Source organism: Mya arenaria, chromosome 9, assembly GCF_026914265.1.
Source record: "Mya arenaria isolate MELC-2E11 chromosome 9, ASM2691426v1".
Taxonomy (NCBI): Eukaryota; Metazoa; Mollusca; class Bivalvia; order Myida; family Myidae; genus Mya; species Mya arenaria.
Window position 1 is genome coordinate 16516302 of NC_069130.1, and position 15616 is coordinate 16531917.

The window sequence follows — 15616 nt, forward strand, 5'->3', positions numbered from 1 at the left end:
AGATCTAGCCTTGGAAGAGGTGCGACTTTATCTCAATGGTGCAGTTGCCAAAAGCGAGATATAAGGGAAAGTTAATGATGTTTTGGGTCTTTGAGATATCATGAAAAATAAACAAACCGCAGTATAACACTTTTGTTCTGTGTGGTGAAGGGAGAAAACTGCTGCATAACGAGACACATAATATAGTGAAGAGTATTCATCGGAACCAATTTTATAAATTGATAGAATATTGTTGATAATGAATTTAACATTTTGAAATTGTGTAGTACACACGTCAGTTTATTACTGTTCATCATTGTTTCTTTATCGAGAAAGCCTCCAAATTACTGAGGCACTGTTGTATACAAATATAAAAGTTTTAATTGGGTAAATAATATAATCATATTTTGTAAGAAAGTATTAAATTGGATCATTTAAACATGTATGTGTATTTACTGTCAGAGGTATTCCCAACTATTGCTCAATACTTGTACTCAGTTTCAAGATGACAGATTAATAAGCGTGTAACAGTTTCAACGACAGATTCAATAGGGCAAATGACATTGTTTTATAAGTCTGCAATCTCATTATCGTAGCGCAATAAAACATTAATAGATCCGCATCAAGTGCAGTTTCGTTGTCGCAGTGGTATTTTTGCCATCTTTCGTGTCAGCCGGGCATTCCATAATTTTCGAAATGTTTTAATCACTGTTTACACTCATCATGTGGTTCGTACATTTTATTATGAGACCAAGATAACGTAAGTTAAAAGAGGACATACATGTATATTTAATGTTTTATAAAGTATGTACTAAAACGACGTTTTTCAGAAAACAACACGGTAGAGATGGTGATAAAAATAATAATAATAATAATAATAATAATAATAATAATATTAAGAATAATGCATGGTGGCGATGATGCCTCCTGCAGGAACTGCCCCGCCCCACCAGTCCATGAGGGAGGCGGCGATGGAATTGGCCATTATCCCCTCAGCTCCAAAACCCAAAGCTAGCAGACAAAGTGTAACAAGGCATATGAAAGCTAGAACTCCTGTAAATCATTTTCTTTCTACATTAAACTGAAAGTTATTTTAAGTTTATCACTAATTGGTAAACTTATATTCAATTTACATGTTATGACTTGAATACGACTTTCTGAGTAAATATTTATTTGCTACAAATGTTAAGCCAGTATACTGCCTTAGTCCTTTATATTTATTGATTACTTTTCGCAGCAATTACAATCCATCGCAGCTCTTGTGATAGCAGCTGCTGAGAACAACGTGGCCAAAATTGCCTGGTAGCCGATTCCTAAGACAGCAACCGACTGCATGGTGGCGATGATGCCTCCTGCAGGAACTGCCCCGCCCCACCAGGCCATGAGGGAGGCGGCAATTGAATTGGCCATTATTCCCGCAGCTCCAAAACCCAAAGCTGGCAGACCAAATGTAACAAGGCCTATGAGAGCTAGAACTCCTGTAAATCCTATAGCTGCAGGACCCCCAAGGCACCAGAAAATACAACTGAATTGAGCATCAGTGTACTCGTGTCCGATTTCACACCATACCCCTGAAATATTTTAAAATAAATCCATTGTAATATTAATTAATTAAGCTGATGTTGGAACGTTTCAAGACAATTACGTGCGCCACGAACAATTACAACAACAGTATGTTTTTGTCGTTGATCGTCTTCCGTAAAGGAAGAATAAAATTAGTCATTGTAGGTAAAGATAAAAAGCTACAGAAATCGTTATGAATACCCGAGTGTATATGAAATAAGTTAGTGCTTTATGCCACATTTCATACCATCTATGACGAAATTAAGGGCCATAACTTGTTTTAGCGCAAAGGAAATTTAACAAAAAAATATAGTTGGTTCTACTTGCGACAAAACATATTTCAGATATATTTTACTAAGTCAAGTGCCAAAACACTTTTACGCCCGAGTTAGCTGTGACAGAAAGGACAGATGCAAAATATCTTATGTAAAGCAACATACTGATGAAGTTTGATGAGTGTATGTGCCATATTGTTTATGCTTAATGAGCCACAAAATTGTTCAGGCCAATATAAACCAGGTCAAAGGCCATTACGTTTGGTAGACCAAGTAAAATATGACAGAAATCGTAGGTGCAAAATTGATCATGCTGCCAATCATACCTTTGAAGCTTCATAAGTGAATGTTTAATGTAATATACGCCAAAATATATATGGACGAAACAGCACGGGACGCTATGGAAGGTGCAAAAAACTCATGCTGCCCATCATTCTTTTGAAGCTTCATTAGTTGATGTTTAATGTTTATTGCGCAAAATACGCCACTATATTTACATGTATGGGACAAGATAGATCGGGACGCGTTGCAACGAAAGCAACTACTTTATAGCCCCCTTTTCCCAAAATATATAATAAACAAGAGCTGTCACAGTATATGACGAAAGCCCCCGAATGTGACATTGACCTATGAACAAGGTCAGTACATAAAAAGTTGATCTTGCCTTTACGTGTCAAATACATATGCCTCTGAACAATTTATACTACCCATACTTGACAACCTACACTCTTATGTCCTTATATTCAGCATTCCATTGTGAATAAACACTAAGTGTATCTTTCACCTTAGAGGTAGGGACATGGGTCTTTCACGCGACACGTCGTCTTGGTATGTCGAACTCATGTGGCATGTTATTTTAAAATCTGTCCATACAAGAAAAGGTTACAGCCCGACACGGCAACCTATGTCTATGTCCTTATATGCAGTATTCCATTGTGAATAAACACTAAGTGTGACCTTGACCTTAAAGGTAGGGACACGGGTCTTGCACGCGACACGTCGTCTTGGTATGTCGAACACATGTGGCAAGTTATTTTAAGATATGTCAATATAAGGGGAAGTTACAGCCCGGACACGACAACCTTTACTCTATGTCCTTATATGCAGCACTCCATTGTGAATAAACACGTAAGTGTGACCTTGACCTAAGAGGTAGGGACACGGGTCTTGCACGCGACACGTTGTCTTTGTATGTGGAACACATGTGGCAAGTTATTTTAAAATATGTCCATACAAGGGAAAGTTAAAGCCTGGACATGACAACCTATACTCTATGTCCTTATATGCAGCACTCCATTGTGAATAAACACTAAGTGTGACCTTGACCTAAGAGGTAGGGACACGGGTCTTGCACGCGGCACCTCGTCTAGGTATGTGGAACACATGTGGCAAGTTATTTAAAAATCTGTTTATACAAGGGAAAGTTACAGCCCGGACACGAGTTATTGAGCCGGGCACACGGACGGACGGACGGTGCGATTGTAATATGCCCACCTTCGGGGTCATAAAAACAGTTATCGAACAATCCAAAATACATGTGTATATTTGTAAACGACTATTGACTTGAAAGATAACATTAACATTTATAAGAAAATGGCACCCTGACAATAAGAAGCTTACTGCTACAGAATTTCCATTTAAAAGGCCATGCTGGAAACATAGAGTCTATGTGTCTGTCCTGGATGGCAATGCGCATGTGCAGAACACAAGCCTCTCTATGTTCTCGCTCTCTGTAGCCATAAATGGATTCAGCCACGCAATGCAGCAACTCGTTTACGGTTCTGGAAAATACGAAAATAGTACAATGCCATTATCCAATATTTAAAACATTGGGTTAGGTAATAGTGTTGTAGGTATATAACTAAAATTTAACAAAATATTCCACTACGGAATACACAACATGCAACATTCCAAATAATATTTGTAAGTCTATCCTTAACCTTAGTGGTTAGTCATTTGATAACTTTAAAGTTTCTAAGAATTGAATGAAGGCATTGACTGAGATTAGTTTTAACAGTATATATTTTACAACGATTGTGAGAAAAGATTGGTTACTTAAACTTAGTGTCTTGCGTAAACACGATGGTGTGAGGGAGTGTGTTCTTGTGTTGTGGCGGAAACCGGAGAAAACCCATTTGTCCGGAATGATGACCCAGGCCAAGAATCGAGCCCGGGCCGCCTAGTTGAGAAGCGAGAGCACTAACCAATGTGCTTACCGGACACCCTAATTAAGAATATTAGTTGAAAGACGTCAACTTACGTGCACGAGTCGTTTGTAATCGTTCTGATGTATCCGATGGGCTCACAGCCTGACCTCTGAAAAGCATGTTCGATTGCCCTCACATTGGTACAAACATGCTCAGGCGATAGGCTTCCTGTAATGACATTATATTTTTAGGAGTCTTTAGTGTCGCTTTTATGTTAACTTAAACGCAAAACAATCTAAATGAATAACTGACACACATTGTATCATGATGTTCTTTTCAAACATGTTTAAGGGAATCCCATAGTGCAAAAGTGTGTGGAAAAGGCAAATATAAAAACGTTTTTATTAAGAGGGTAGTAAATGGATATATTTTAGACAAATGTTAGGTTCGAAAGCCATAACAAAGTGAAACCCTGTTTGTTTGTTTGTTTGTTTTGTTGACCGTTCCATGGCGGTGACTCAAGAGGTTCCGGTTAAATTTGTATTAATGTGTGTGTCTTTTGTGTTGTTAGTACATTGTGTGTTTCTTGTTTAGTGTCTTCCACAGTACAACAGTGGACTTTAAAGACTATTTTTTGTCTTTGAACGAGCCAATACTTGCGAAAATTTATAGAAATCAATCATATAAGACTGCTGACAAAAAATAAGATCGCAGATTTTTATATTTAAGTTCAAAAAATGGTGTTTTATGCGTATTTCTCAACCCGTAAGTAACGGTTTAAGCCATAAAACATTAATTTTCGAACGGAAATATGAAAATCTACTATCATTGGTTTGTAGAAATTTATGCTAACATTTGCTCTTTTAAAGACAAAAAAAAAATATAAAAAAGTTGTAAAAATGTTATATCTTTGAAAGTGCAGCTTTAAACTACATATGAAGTTGTATGCATGTATACAATAGTCAATAGTCCTTCCACTACAGTGAGCATTCGTAGGCTCGATAAACTGCTTGCTTATCTTAAACATGAACAAAAGGCGATATACCCCGTGCTATCAAAAAGCATAAACAGGGTTTAAACGTTGAAATCTCCTATAGGTGTTTGTAAATCTGTTACACTAAACAGAACCAAATATATCTTATCTTAAAAGATGAATTAAGTTTAACAAATCATAGAAACGTTAAACATACCTGAAAAACCAATCATACTCATGGCCATTAAACATAAAAGAAACATTTTAAATCCATGCATTTCTAATCGAGTTATTTATGAATGTGTTATTCACACAACTTATCTCATCTGCTCAACAAAGAATTGTGAACACATGGCACAAATACAAAGGGACAAATATTGAACAATTAATGAGTAGAGTACGTTTGTAAATAAGGTAGAGTCGAACTAAGTATGATATATATATGGAAAGACGTACGGGACATTCTGTTTGCTAACTGCTGTTTGCTTTTTATCGCCAATTACTTTTTAAAAATATCTTGTTGTCGATTACAAAAGTATGCCATTTAAGATTGCAAGTGAAATATACAAACTATTTTAGATTTTGCAAATATTACAAACATATGTTTTATATATTGCTATGTAACAAATAAAGCGTGTGCTCTAGGGGTTAAAAACAAAATTTGGTATTTTCAATTCTATATTTATTTTATAATTAAATTTCACTCAATATATGTTTTCACGAATTGTCATCCGGAATGTAATTGTGTGTATTGGGAACTGTTTCCATTAAATATGTTAAAGAAACACACACGCACACACGCACGCACCCCCCCCCACACACACACACATATACAAACATACATACATGAACTTACGCACGCACGCACTCACGCGCACACCAATGCACGCACTCACGCATATAAACACACACACACACATACACAAACATACACACATACATGCATACACCCATACAAACATACATACACACATACATACACATACAAAATTATGTGCACATACATTCATACACTTTACCAAATATGTATGCATATGAATTTTCATTACATACATACATATACTAATATATACATACGCACATATACATACATATACACACACACACATTCATACACACATACAAACACCCCATACATATACACTGTTGCTTTAATTCATTAATTTTTACATCGTATATGCATTGGGTTGTCTATGGAAGTATGGTTTGAAAAACTGTATATGTTTGTTATTTTAAAGTTTACATTCAAGCGAATAGTGAAATTAATCACCTACTTTATTATTGCAATGATTACATACGCGTTTATTTAGTGATATTGCATGCCAGTTGCTAATTTCAAAAGGCATCCTGTGATTTCTTGCTCTAATTTTAATTAATGAAAATTATTGTTTGTTTGGCATTTTAATGAGATATTTTTAAAGGCCAACATTTTAAATTTCTTTTTCCCAAACATTTAGAGATAAATCATTTAGTTTTAGTTTAACATTGTGTTTCGGCCACTTGGAATTTATTTCCTATTGACTTTGCAATTAGTTATTCAAACCACATTTGATAAGATTTATGATATACTCTACTCTCAGGGATGAGAGTTTGTCATGAGTGTTGTTGTTTGGAAAAAGGAATCTCCCACAAAAGGCTGTACTCTTATCATCTCTATCAATCTATAAAGGTTTCATTCCTGTTTCGCTGCATTTCATGTAGTTTGGCGTCGAGCATTTCAATTTAAGTATATACATTACATATTTAAGTTCAACTCTTTCAAATATATAAATAACTAAACCCAGGATTTCTGCACCATATAGCAAACTAGGTTTTATTGTTTTATCAAAATGTTCTATGCGAAGGTCAATTGGTAAAGATAGAAGTGTGCATACATATTATGGGCAGGATCTTGAATAACAACATCATCATTTATTATATTTTGAGCAAAATATGAGCGTTGATCTTTCGAAAATAGTGAAAAGGAAACAAAGAAAGATTTCTCCTCGACGGACACCAATATTACTTGGAAATAAGTTTGAGCAGTCTGAATTCTTTGATACAAATGACGTTTTATTGTTATAAGTGTTCATAGACATTTTCCATATTTGTTTTAATCAGTTTATGCCACAGCCCAGTTTTTCATACTACGTCGAATGCTTGTCTGTCTCAAGTCCATAAAGGCTTGAAAGATGTGTTTCCATAAATTAAGTACTGTATAAAATTACATAGGGACATTTTAAATTATTAAATTTAAACATGGTGTCCGTTACTGTAGCCTAGGTAGTTACTAGGTTATTAGATGCGATGTATTTATCAATGCGATTATTGAATAGGCAAGTAAACAATTTACCAAGACAACTTAATAATGTAACAGTTCAATAACTTTCAGGACGGTTAGGATCTCATTTATTTATATATATAGGATTAATAATTCAGTTGTCCAACACCGGGGAATAACTCCTTTGTCTAGAATTTAACTTTAGTTTAACGTATATACCCTTTAATATGTTAAATGTTCTTTTTATATGCTCCTTTTCAACTTGATCAATACCACACGTTTTATTTTTTAAATGATTTTAATGTTTTTTCAATCTTATCAACCGTAGTTCTTGAATTTTATTCTTCTTGTATTTTCATTTTCGCGGTAGTTTCGTCATTAAGTGTTTCTATCTCTTGCAAAAAATTTAACAGTAGTTGACAAGTTCTTCCAATTAAAATGGTAAGTAAAACGCGCTAAATATTTCGGTTTTTGCAAATATTACAAAGAAAATGTTTTATATAGTGCTTCTTAACATGTAGAGCGTGTGTAGAAATGAATTTTGTCTTTTTGCATTGCATTCTTTTGAGATAAAAAATTGTTCACTCTAACGATACACCTGTAACACAGTATCGCATTTCCGTTATTCAGTTTGCAACAGACATGTACTCAGCCAGATCAAACAATTGATATAAATGTGAAAATATAGTGTCGCCATTATATCGCCATTTATGGTATTGTTGTTCTGTTTTATATGACAGCAATTCTTAATACAGTAAAGAAATCTTTAGCAATTAAACGTTGGCGGATGACATTTCCGCCCCATTGCAATCCAATATCGCAAACCACATGTCCGAGGTACTTTCTACAAACACTTCAAAATGCTACTCAATTGTTACACTACGACAGATCTCCATAGAAAAACTGGCGGACGTTGTCTTTGGGATTGTATATTTGGTACCATTTTGTCTACTTGCTTACGTGTTTGTGGGTTCGATGAAATTTAAACGTAAACATAGTTTGATGTTTTCGTTCAGGAATAGTTTTAAGATATATACTAAAGGAAACTAATGTTAGTCGGTTGATCTGTGGTGTTTATCACTTCTCTACGGATTCTTTCACCAGCAACTCGAAGTGATTCAACACCACGGATCAATGGACTAACATCATATTCCCTATTTATATATCAGTTCAATCATTGCCTGCATACAAATATGTGTGTTTAAAATGAGAGCCCAAAAACTACTTATCCTTTAAAGGTGACTTTAAATTCGGTATTTTTGATCTGGGACTGCTTTATTTCATGATAATGTAGGATCAGGTAAATTTCTTTGGATGACAATCAGATGTAACATAAAATAAAGCAAAAGAAATCATTAAACGTTCTCTTCTATATTTGCTTGTAAAACTGTTACAATTTTACAGTTGCAAGCTGTTGCTTAACGATTATATGATTGTTACAATCTAATTCAGCATTTTGTGTTAAATCCTTATATGCTTGTGTCGTGTTCATGTTATACATTTTGCCATGTTTGTGTCAATATGTGCGACCCTGTTTTCTTCGTGTGGTTTAGCACTCTGTTAATTTCAATATGTAATAATGCCTGCTGTACTCTGTGCTTAGGAATGTTCATTGTGTACCTTGTCTCCGTGTGTTTGCATCTATTGTTGTTTCAGTTTTTCTTGTACATTTGTCACAATGTTTTGTATATTATACTCCTGTGTGCGTCTGTCTTAGGTATCTTTTAACTATGTGCAACCATCCTGTTTCTCTGTCCTTCCGTGATTGTATATGTTGACTTTGCATGTGTGTGAGTGTGCCGTGTGTTCCTTTTCTCCTATGATTTTGTGTCTTTGTATTTTGACCTATAGGAATGGTGTCTTGTGTTTGTTATGTCCATGTGTTAGGGATTTTGCCTTGTTTTCTTTGTCCCCATGCGTTTTTGTCTAGTATGTTTGTGCCGTTTTACTTTGTCCATCTATTCTTCAACCTTTTGCGTTTTTGTGCCTTTGGTTCTGTGTTCCTGTGTGTTTCTTCTTGATGTAATATTTACCTGTGTTGTTGTGCCTTCTAAAATTGTCCCGATGTCTTTGTGTATTGAATTATTAATCCCCATGTATTTTACCCTGTGTGGCCATTCCTCAGTGGGTTTGCCTTTTCCTCTTTATCCCTTTGTGCTTGTGCCTTGTGTACATTATCCACATGCAATCGGTTGACGTGTACTTTGCCCCCATGAGTTTATAGCTGTTGTACTTTGTCCGATTGTCATTGTGTCTTCTGTACTTTGTTGCCATGTAAGTTGACCTTGTGTATGTTGTTCCTGTATGGGGGCTTTGCGCTGTCCCTTTATAATTGTACATTGTGTCATTCTCCCTCCTGTGCTTGTGCCGTGTGTAATTTGTGCAATTCTTGCTGTGCCTTAGACATTTGTCCCATATACACTTTGTTTTATTGAGTTGTTGCCATGTGAAATTGACCCATTGCTTCTTTGCTCCTTTTTATTCATTGCTTGTGGACATTTTATCCATGTTTTTGTCCTGTATTTTAATTTGTATTCTGGTGTTTGTGTGCTCTATCCTTTGTTCTCATGTGATTCATCCTTGTGTGATTGTACGTCATGTTATTTAGCCTTATTGGCTTTTGCATTGCGTTGTTAGTGCTTGTACTTTGTGAACCTCGGTCAGTTTTTCTTGTTAAATATAAGCTTGTGCCTTGTTGACTTAAGGCCTTTATGTCAGTATAATGTGTAATGTATCATTGTGCTGTGTCTACTTCGGTTATATGTGTTTGTGTCGTAGGGAACTTGTCCATTTGTGGTACATTGTGTGCTTTCATCCTATGTATTTGTGCCGTGTGTATTTTGTCCCTATGTATGTTTGCTTTGTGTATTTTGTCTTTATGTATTTCTGCTTTGTGTACTTTCCCCCTGTGTATTGTGCCTTGTGTACTTCTCCCCATGAAGTTGTGCCTTGTGTAGTTCTCACTATGTATCCCTGCTTTATGTACTTTCTCCCTAAATGTGGTGCCTTGTGTGCTTTCTCCCTATGTAGTTGTGTCCTGTGTACTTTCTCCTTATGTATTTCTGCATTGTGTACTTTATCCCAATATAATTGTGCCTTGTGTACTTCTCCCTATGTATTTGTGTATTGTGTACTTCTCCATGTGTATTTCTGCATTGTGTACATTTTATCCATATGTATTTCTGCTTTGTGTACTTTATCCCTATGTATTTCTGCTTTGTTTACTTTATCCCTATGTATTTGTGCCTTGTGTACTGTACCCCTATGTATATGTGCCTTGTGTATTATAGTTTGCCTGTAAAGCTGCACTCTCACAGATTTACCATTTTTACAACTTTTTCATGTTTTGTCTTGGAAATTGCATTTTTTGGCGTAATTATCTGCAAACTAATGATATAAGATTGCTGACAAAGACTCAGATCGTAGAATTGAATATTTTCGTTCGAAAATAAATATATAAAACATAAATTTTTGAACTTAAATATAAAAATATGCGATCTAATTTTTTGTCAGGAGTCTTATACATCTGGTTTCCATGGATTTTCGCAAAAAAGTTGGTTTATTCCAAGACAAAATATAAAAAAGTTGTCAAAACGTTCAATCTGTGAGAGTGCAGCTTTAAGTGTTTGGGACTTGTGTACTTTGTCCCTATGTAATTATGCCGTGTGTACGTTGTCTCTATATCTTTGATTTTTTTAATTTGGCCTCTACATTTTTGCGTCAAATTGAACTAGTCTTAAACCTTTAATTGTTGAGGGTATTAGTTCATGCCTATTACATCAAGGTGATACTTTAAGGCAACAGTAAATCAACAACGAGTGATTCAACATTACAAATAATGACCTAAATACACCGGTTTTAGAAAATATGAAACAAGGAAGAAATATAAAGATAACGATGCTATGTTTTGATTACTTTAACCTTACAATGTTTATTTAAGTAATAATTTTAAAAAAGCAATTATAAAGCTTTGTGACTAAAAGATACGTTGTATATCTGGAACACCCTGATTTTCGAAATGTTAATCTACACATAAATAAACTACGTTGATATTGAAAGTAAAACAAAGTTAAATCATGAAAACATAAACAAACCTGAGACACCAATCATGCTGAAGGTCATAAAGCCGACAAGAATGCTTTTAATTCCATGCATTTTCAATGAAAATGTTAGCTTGTTACTTTAACACCTATTAAAAACATAAACACTGCTCTATGTTTATCACCAGCGTTTTAGTTTCAAAGTGTAAAGCTGAGCGGATGTTAACCGTGATAAATAAATCAAGATAGCAATCCACTGCTGTCTCATCTGAGTAACCCCGTGTAATAATAGCGCATACTGGTTTCCCAGTTTATATCATATCTGTTTGTTGGTACAGGTATATATCTACATATATTTACCATCGCTATTTTTAAACTTGGAAGAAAGAGCTAAAAGCTATAGTGGAGTAACAGATTACTACACATTCCATTGAAAGAATGAACGCGTATCAACACATTGCCAACCTATTTATTTCATTGGTAGTTTGTTAATGCGAAAACAATAAAGTGGTGATTAACTGACTGTTTGAATTTTATGGTGATTTCATAGACTGATAAACACTTTTTCAAAATGAGTAGTTTGGGAGTCAATTTCTCTGGACTGATAACATGTTCGTTAACAACGATATTAACATCAACCACATTTCAAAATGCCCTGAATCAACTGTTAAGTTGAGGATTTTAGGTTATTGTGATAGGCAGTCAGCACTTAAAGTTGGAACCGTAAAACCAAAAGTACGGTATCTTAAAGTAAGGCCAAGGGGAACAACTTTTCTTATTCAATCTCGTATATTTCCTATAGTTTGTAGTTTATAGTTAAATATACCATAATTAATGTTTAATATAAATGAATAAAAACAATCACTTTTCAGTTCATTTTTTATTAACGTATTTTAAAAGGGAATCAACCTGTATTTTATAGAAACGTAGTCCGCAAAATGCATGACGTCATCGCAAGTGAATCATCTTACCCGGGTCGGGTAAGATAGAAATTTCCAGGCCACTCGGGGACTAATGTCCGTTATGCAAGAATCAGAGATCATCTTCAAGAGTTAGGACTTATTTTTTCACGGATTCGTGTTCAAATTATAGGAATCTGATCTATCCCTAACCGTCGATTTTACTTCGAAGATGCATATTGTTTAATGTGAAAACGTTAGTCTATTAAACAGGATTCAAAAACAATCGGTCATTGGTGTTCAGCATTCCCGAAACTGCATTAATCAGAATAAAAGATGATTATGAGACCAAGTGTTTCAGCAGAATATTCTTAGGTCGCTGGTCGGTGGGTTTTCAATGTTAGGCTGAATGTATGTTTGCCCCCCCCCCCCCTCCATCGGCTTGATTCACACCCAAATTTTATATATGTCTATATAAGGACTTGTTCAGATTCGTAGAGATAATTGACCTGTTTATTACCTTCCATATTTACAATCAAATAAAACAGTGCATTATGTTGTTGGTAAAACTTTTTTTATTCCAACTTGTTTTAAAAATCATATCATCTAATTTGATTCAATCATAGAAGTCTTTAGATAAAACAACCCTCCAAAATGATCACTTAATAATTGTTTCTAGTTCTTTATTTTCTGCAACAAACAAATTAATGTTTCAATCAATTTTCAATTGTCAATACACAGCGCAATCATCATTATCGATTATCGAGTTAACACAACATCACAGGTGCAATATTGAACGACGCACCGGCTGTCAAAACAAAGTGACAAAGTGACACGCGATTCGCGAATTCCTAATACACAAAATCATTTTGACATGTTTGAACAAATATACGTCCGGTTTTGTGAGGTAAAATTACGTTGACAACTAACAAATCTTCTAGATTTTTTGTCCGGTATCCGGAATTCCGAGGTTCCGGTTTTGGAGGGATTATTTTACATTGAAAATAGAAGGGGAAAACCGGGACTCTGAAAGAAGTCCGGCATCCCGAGGATTCCGGTTTTGTGGAGATCCGGTTTAGTGAGTTTCCACTGTATTTAAACGTGAAAGAAACCTGTCAGAATATGTTTTATTAAGTTAACTATAATTAAATCAATAGACAGGTATAAGGCGCAGTGGTCATACACAATAGTACTGTTATAGGCTTTATTCTACCTGAAACATCTTCCAATAAACTATAACGTCAGATAATTACGCTCTATATAGATTGAAACAATAACAGATACGGGGACAATCACAGTTGTATTCCGTCTTACCAATATCATGTTTAAAGGTACCCGGATAAAGACCAAACATATACATTATACATCAAACAAGAGCCATACTGCTTCAAGACAGCAAACATTACACAGTTATCAATTTATCTTCATTGGTCACTGTTATGGCAACCGCCCTGGTACGGTCAGTAAAAAGCGATCGTAAATACAGAAAGCCCTGTAGCTTTTAACAGAGCCATACTGCTTCAAGACAGCAAACATTATTATTTTACATTATTATTGGGTTGGTCAAAGTACGCATGGAGTCCTTCGGACTCCACACACATTGACCAACCCAATTGTGTTCATACCCCGATAATGACATCAACCCCGCAATTCATTCCGTAAGTGAACATTAAGAAACGTGTTTCTATTTGAAGCAACTTATCGCTGTAATTTCCATTGACATCATCTTTGAATGCGGCCAACCTCATCGGCCTCTACTGCACGGGATTTTTATTATGAGAGTTCGTGAAACATGGAATCCCAAGCGGTAATCCATGAATGATTAATGGTATTTACCCAATGTTGAGCACTTACGCAAGTACATGAACAGAACTATATACATATATGTATTGTTTTAAACCAATTATTTTGAAATTGAGTTACTTGTGAACATTTAGAGACGCATTTCTTTTTAAAGCAACTAATCGCTGTAATTTCCATTGACATCATCTTTGAAGGTGCCAACCTTAAAAAGTTTCTTTACACCTAGATAACACCTCATCTTCTATCCTTAAATGAACAGCCTGTCGCCGATTGCAAATATTTTCCGATGAACGCAATATCTTCGGATATGTTCGGTTCACGAATCACTGCATAAAATTTTACAATATACTTTGGATTACACACATTTTAACCAGCCTAACTGCGTTCAATACCAACTAATGACATCAATAGCGCAATTCAATCCTTAAATGGAAACACGAGTGAGTGATTAACTTCTTATACTGTACATTATACGTGTTAAGGTAACAACAAACGCGATAGAAATTAAATACTTTTAATATATTTTTCAATAAAAATAAGCCCTATACGAGGTGTCAATTTTTATTTTTAGAATGGGAAAGCCCTATAAACTGTATGCACTGTTACGAAATATATCTAAAAATAAATCATTTTGAGCTTTGACATATATTGAAAACCCCATTTCTGTTTTTGACAAATCGGTTAGAATATGGTTGATTTTGTCATAATGAACTATCTAATCAACCTTATACATGCTTATCAAACTAAAACAAATCGATACATAACGATCAATTGACACCATGAAAAACCTAATGCATACAAAAAACGTAATCCAAACCAAAAGTTGATCCTTACAACTAATAAAGCTTACTGGGATTTCTCATGTAGAGTAAGTTATAAAAATAGCTTGAAATATTCCCCTTCAGCTAGACTAGTATAAATTAGTAGAAAAATCCGAAGGGTCATTTAAAACTAGACAGGTGGATTGAACGGGCGTTTATTTGATTTACTGAAATATTACAATATACCTGAAAAATATATATCAAACGTATTATCACTTAGGATAAAACGATACGAAACAAGATAAATCAATTTTGATTTAAACAATGGGTGAAAGTTAAAATACTAAACGATTTGGTATAAATAATTGAACAATTTAGCATTCAAGGACTACACACTTTGTTTCTGTATTATCAGTATTCAGGGATGATGAGAACGGCTCTATTGTAAATAGAACTTAGTGTTTCTTTTACTGGAATATATATGTCCGTTAAACCGAAGATAAGCTCAGGTACATTTAAACAAGCTGAATTTAGATTTTATTATCAAATCATGTACTAGGCATTCTAATTCCATACATTTAAACGACGCAAAGTACAATACTTATAATTGCATTACATATAAAACCTTTCAACAATTTTCAAACTGGGCTGGCGTTCACATTTGGTCTTAATTGGATCTAAAAACGATATAGCTAATCGGATTACTTTATCATAACTGACAAAAAGAGTGAATGAAGTCCATGATGAATGCCCATAAGGTTAACTTAAGTTGCATATCTAATAACATTTGATATCAATCAAAGTATTCCATTTGAGAAGTGTGCCATTCGGTATAAAGATAACTAAATAACTTCATTTTTGTATCGATATTTCCTTTTAAGCTGGCTCAAACGGTTTTTGATTCTGTCCTGCGACA

At 34.7% G+C, this 15616-nt stretch overlaps 1 protein-coding gene across 2 annotated transcripts; it reads right to left on the reverse strand.

Annotated features, from left to right (window-relative positions):
- Positions 1–613: 613 nt before the first annotated feature.
- On the reverse strand, positions 614–11486 carry LOC128246793 (uncharacterized). 2 transcript variants are annotated; one of them, XM_052965231.1, is made up of 4 exons: positions 11292–11486; positions 4078–4192; positions 3438–3598; positions 614–1550 (listed from the first exon to the last, which is right to left on the reverse strand). In XM_052965231.1, exons 1-4 carry the CDS (start codon positions 11350–11352, stop codon positions 1204–1206), a joined length of 684 nt encoding a protein of 227 aa, XP_052821191.1. In that variant the 5' UTR covers positions 11353–11486; the 3' UTR covers positions 614–1203. The 2 variants fall into 2 exon arrangements, with proteins under 2 accessions (XP_052821191.1, XP_052821190.1); XM_052965230.1 differs by lacking the exon at positions 11292–11486 and adding an exon at positions 5155–5295 and having other exon boundaries at positions 615–1550.
- Between the last annotated feature and the right edge of the window lie 4130 nt (positions 11487–15616).

Excerpts from the sequence above, each read along its gene's own strand:
- LOC128246793 (XM_052965231.1), bottom strand. The coding sequence starts at position 11,352 with ATGCATGGAATTAAAAGCATTCTTGTCGGCTTTATGACCTTCAGCATG. Across the intron at positions 4,193-11,291 it reads CAGCATGATTGGTGTCTCAG|GAAGCCTATCGCCTGAGCAT; the intron begins GTTTGTTTATGT and ends ATGTCATTACAG. Across the intron at positions 3,599-4,077 it reads ATTACAAACGACTCGTGCAC|AACCGTAAACGAGTTGCTGC; the intron begins GTAAGTTGACGT and ends CGTATTTTCCAG.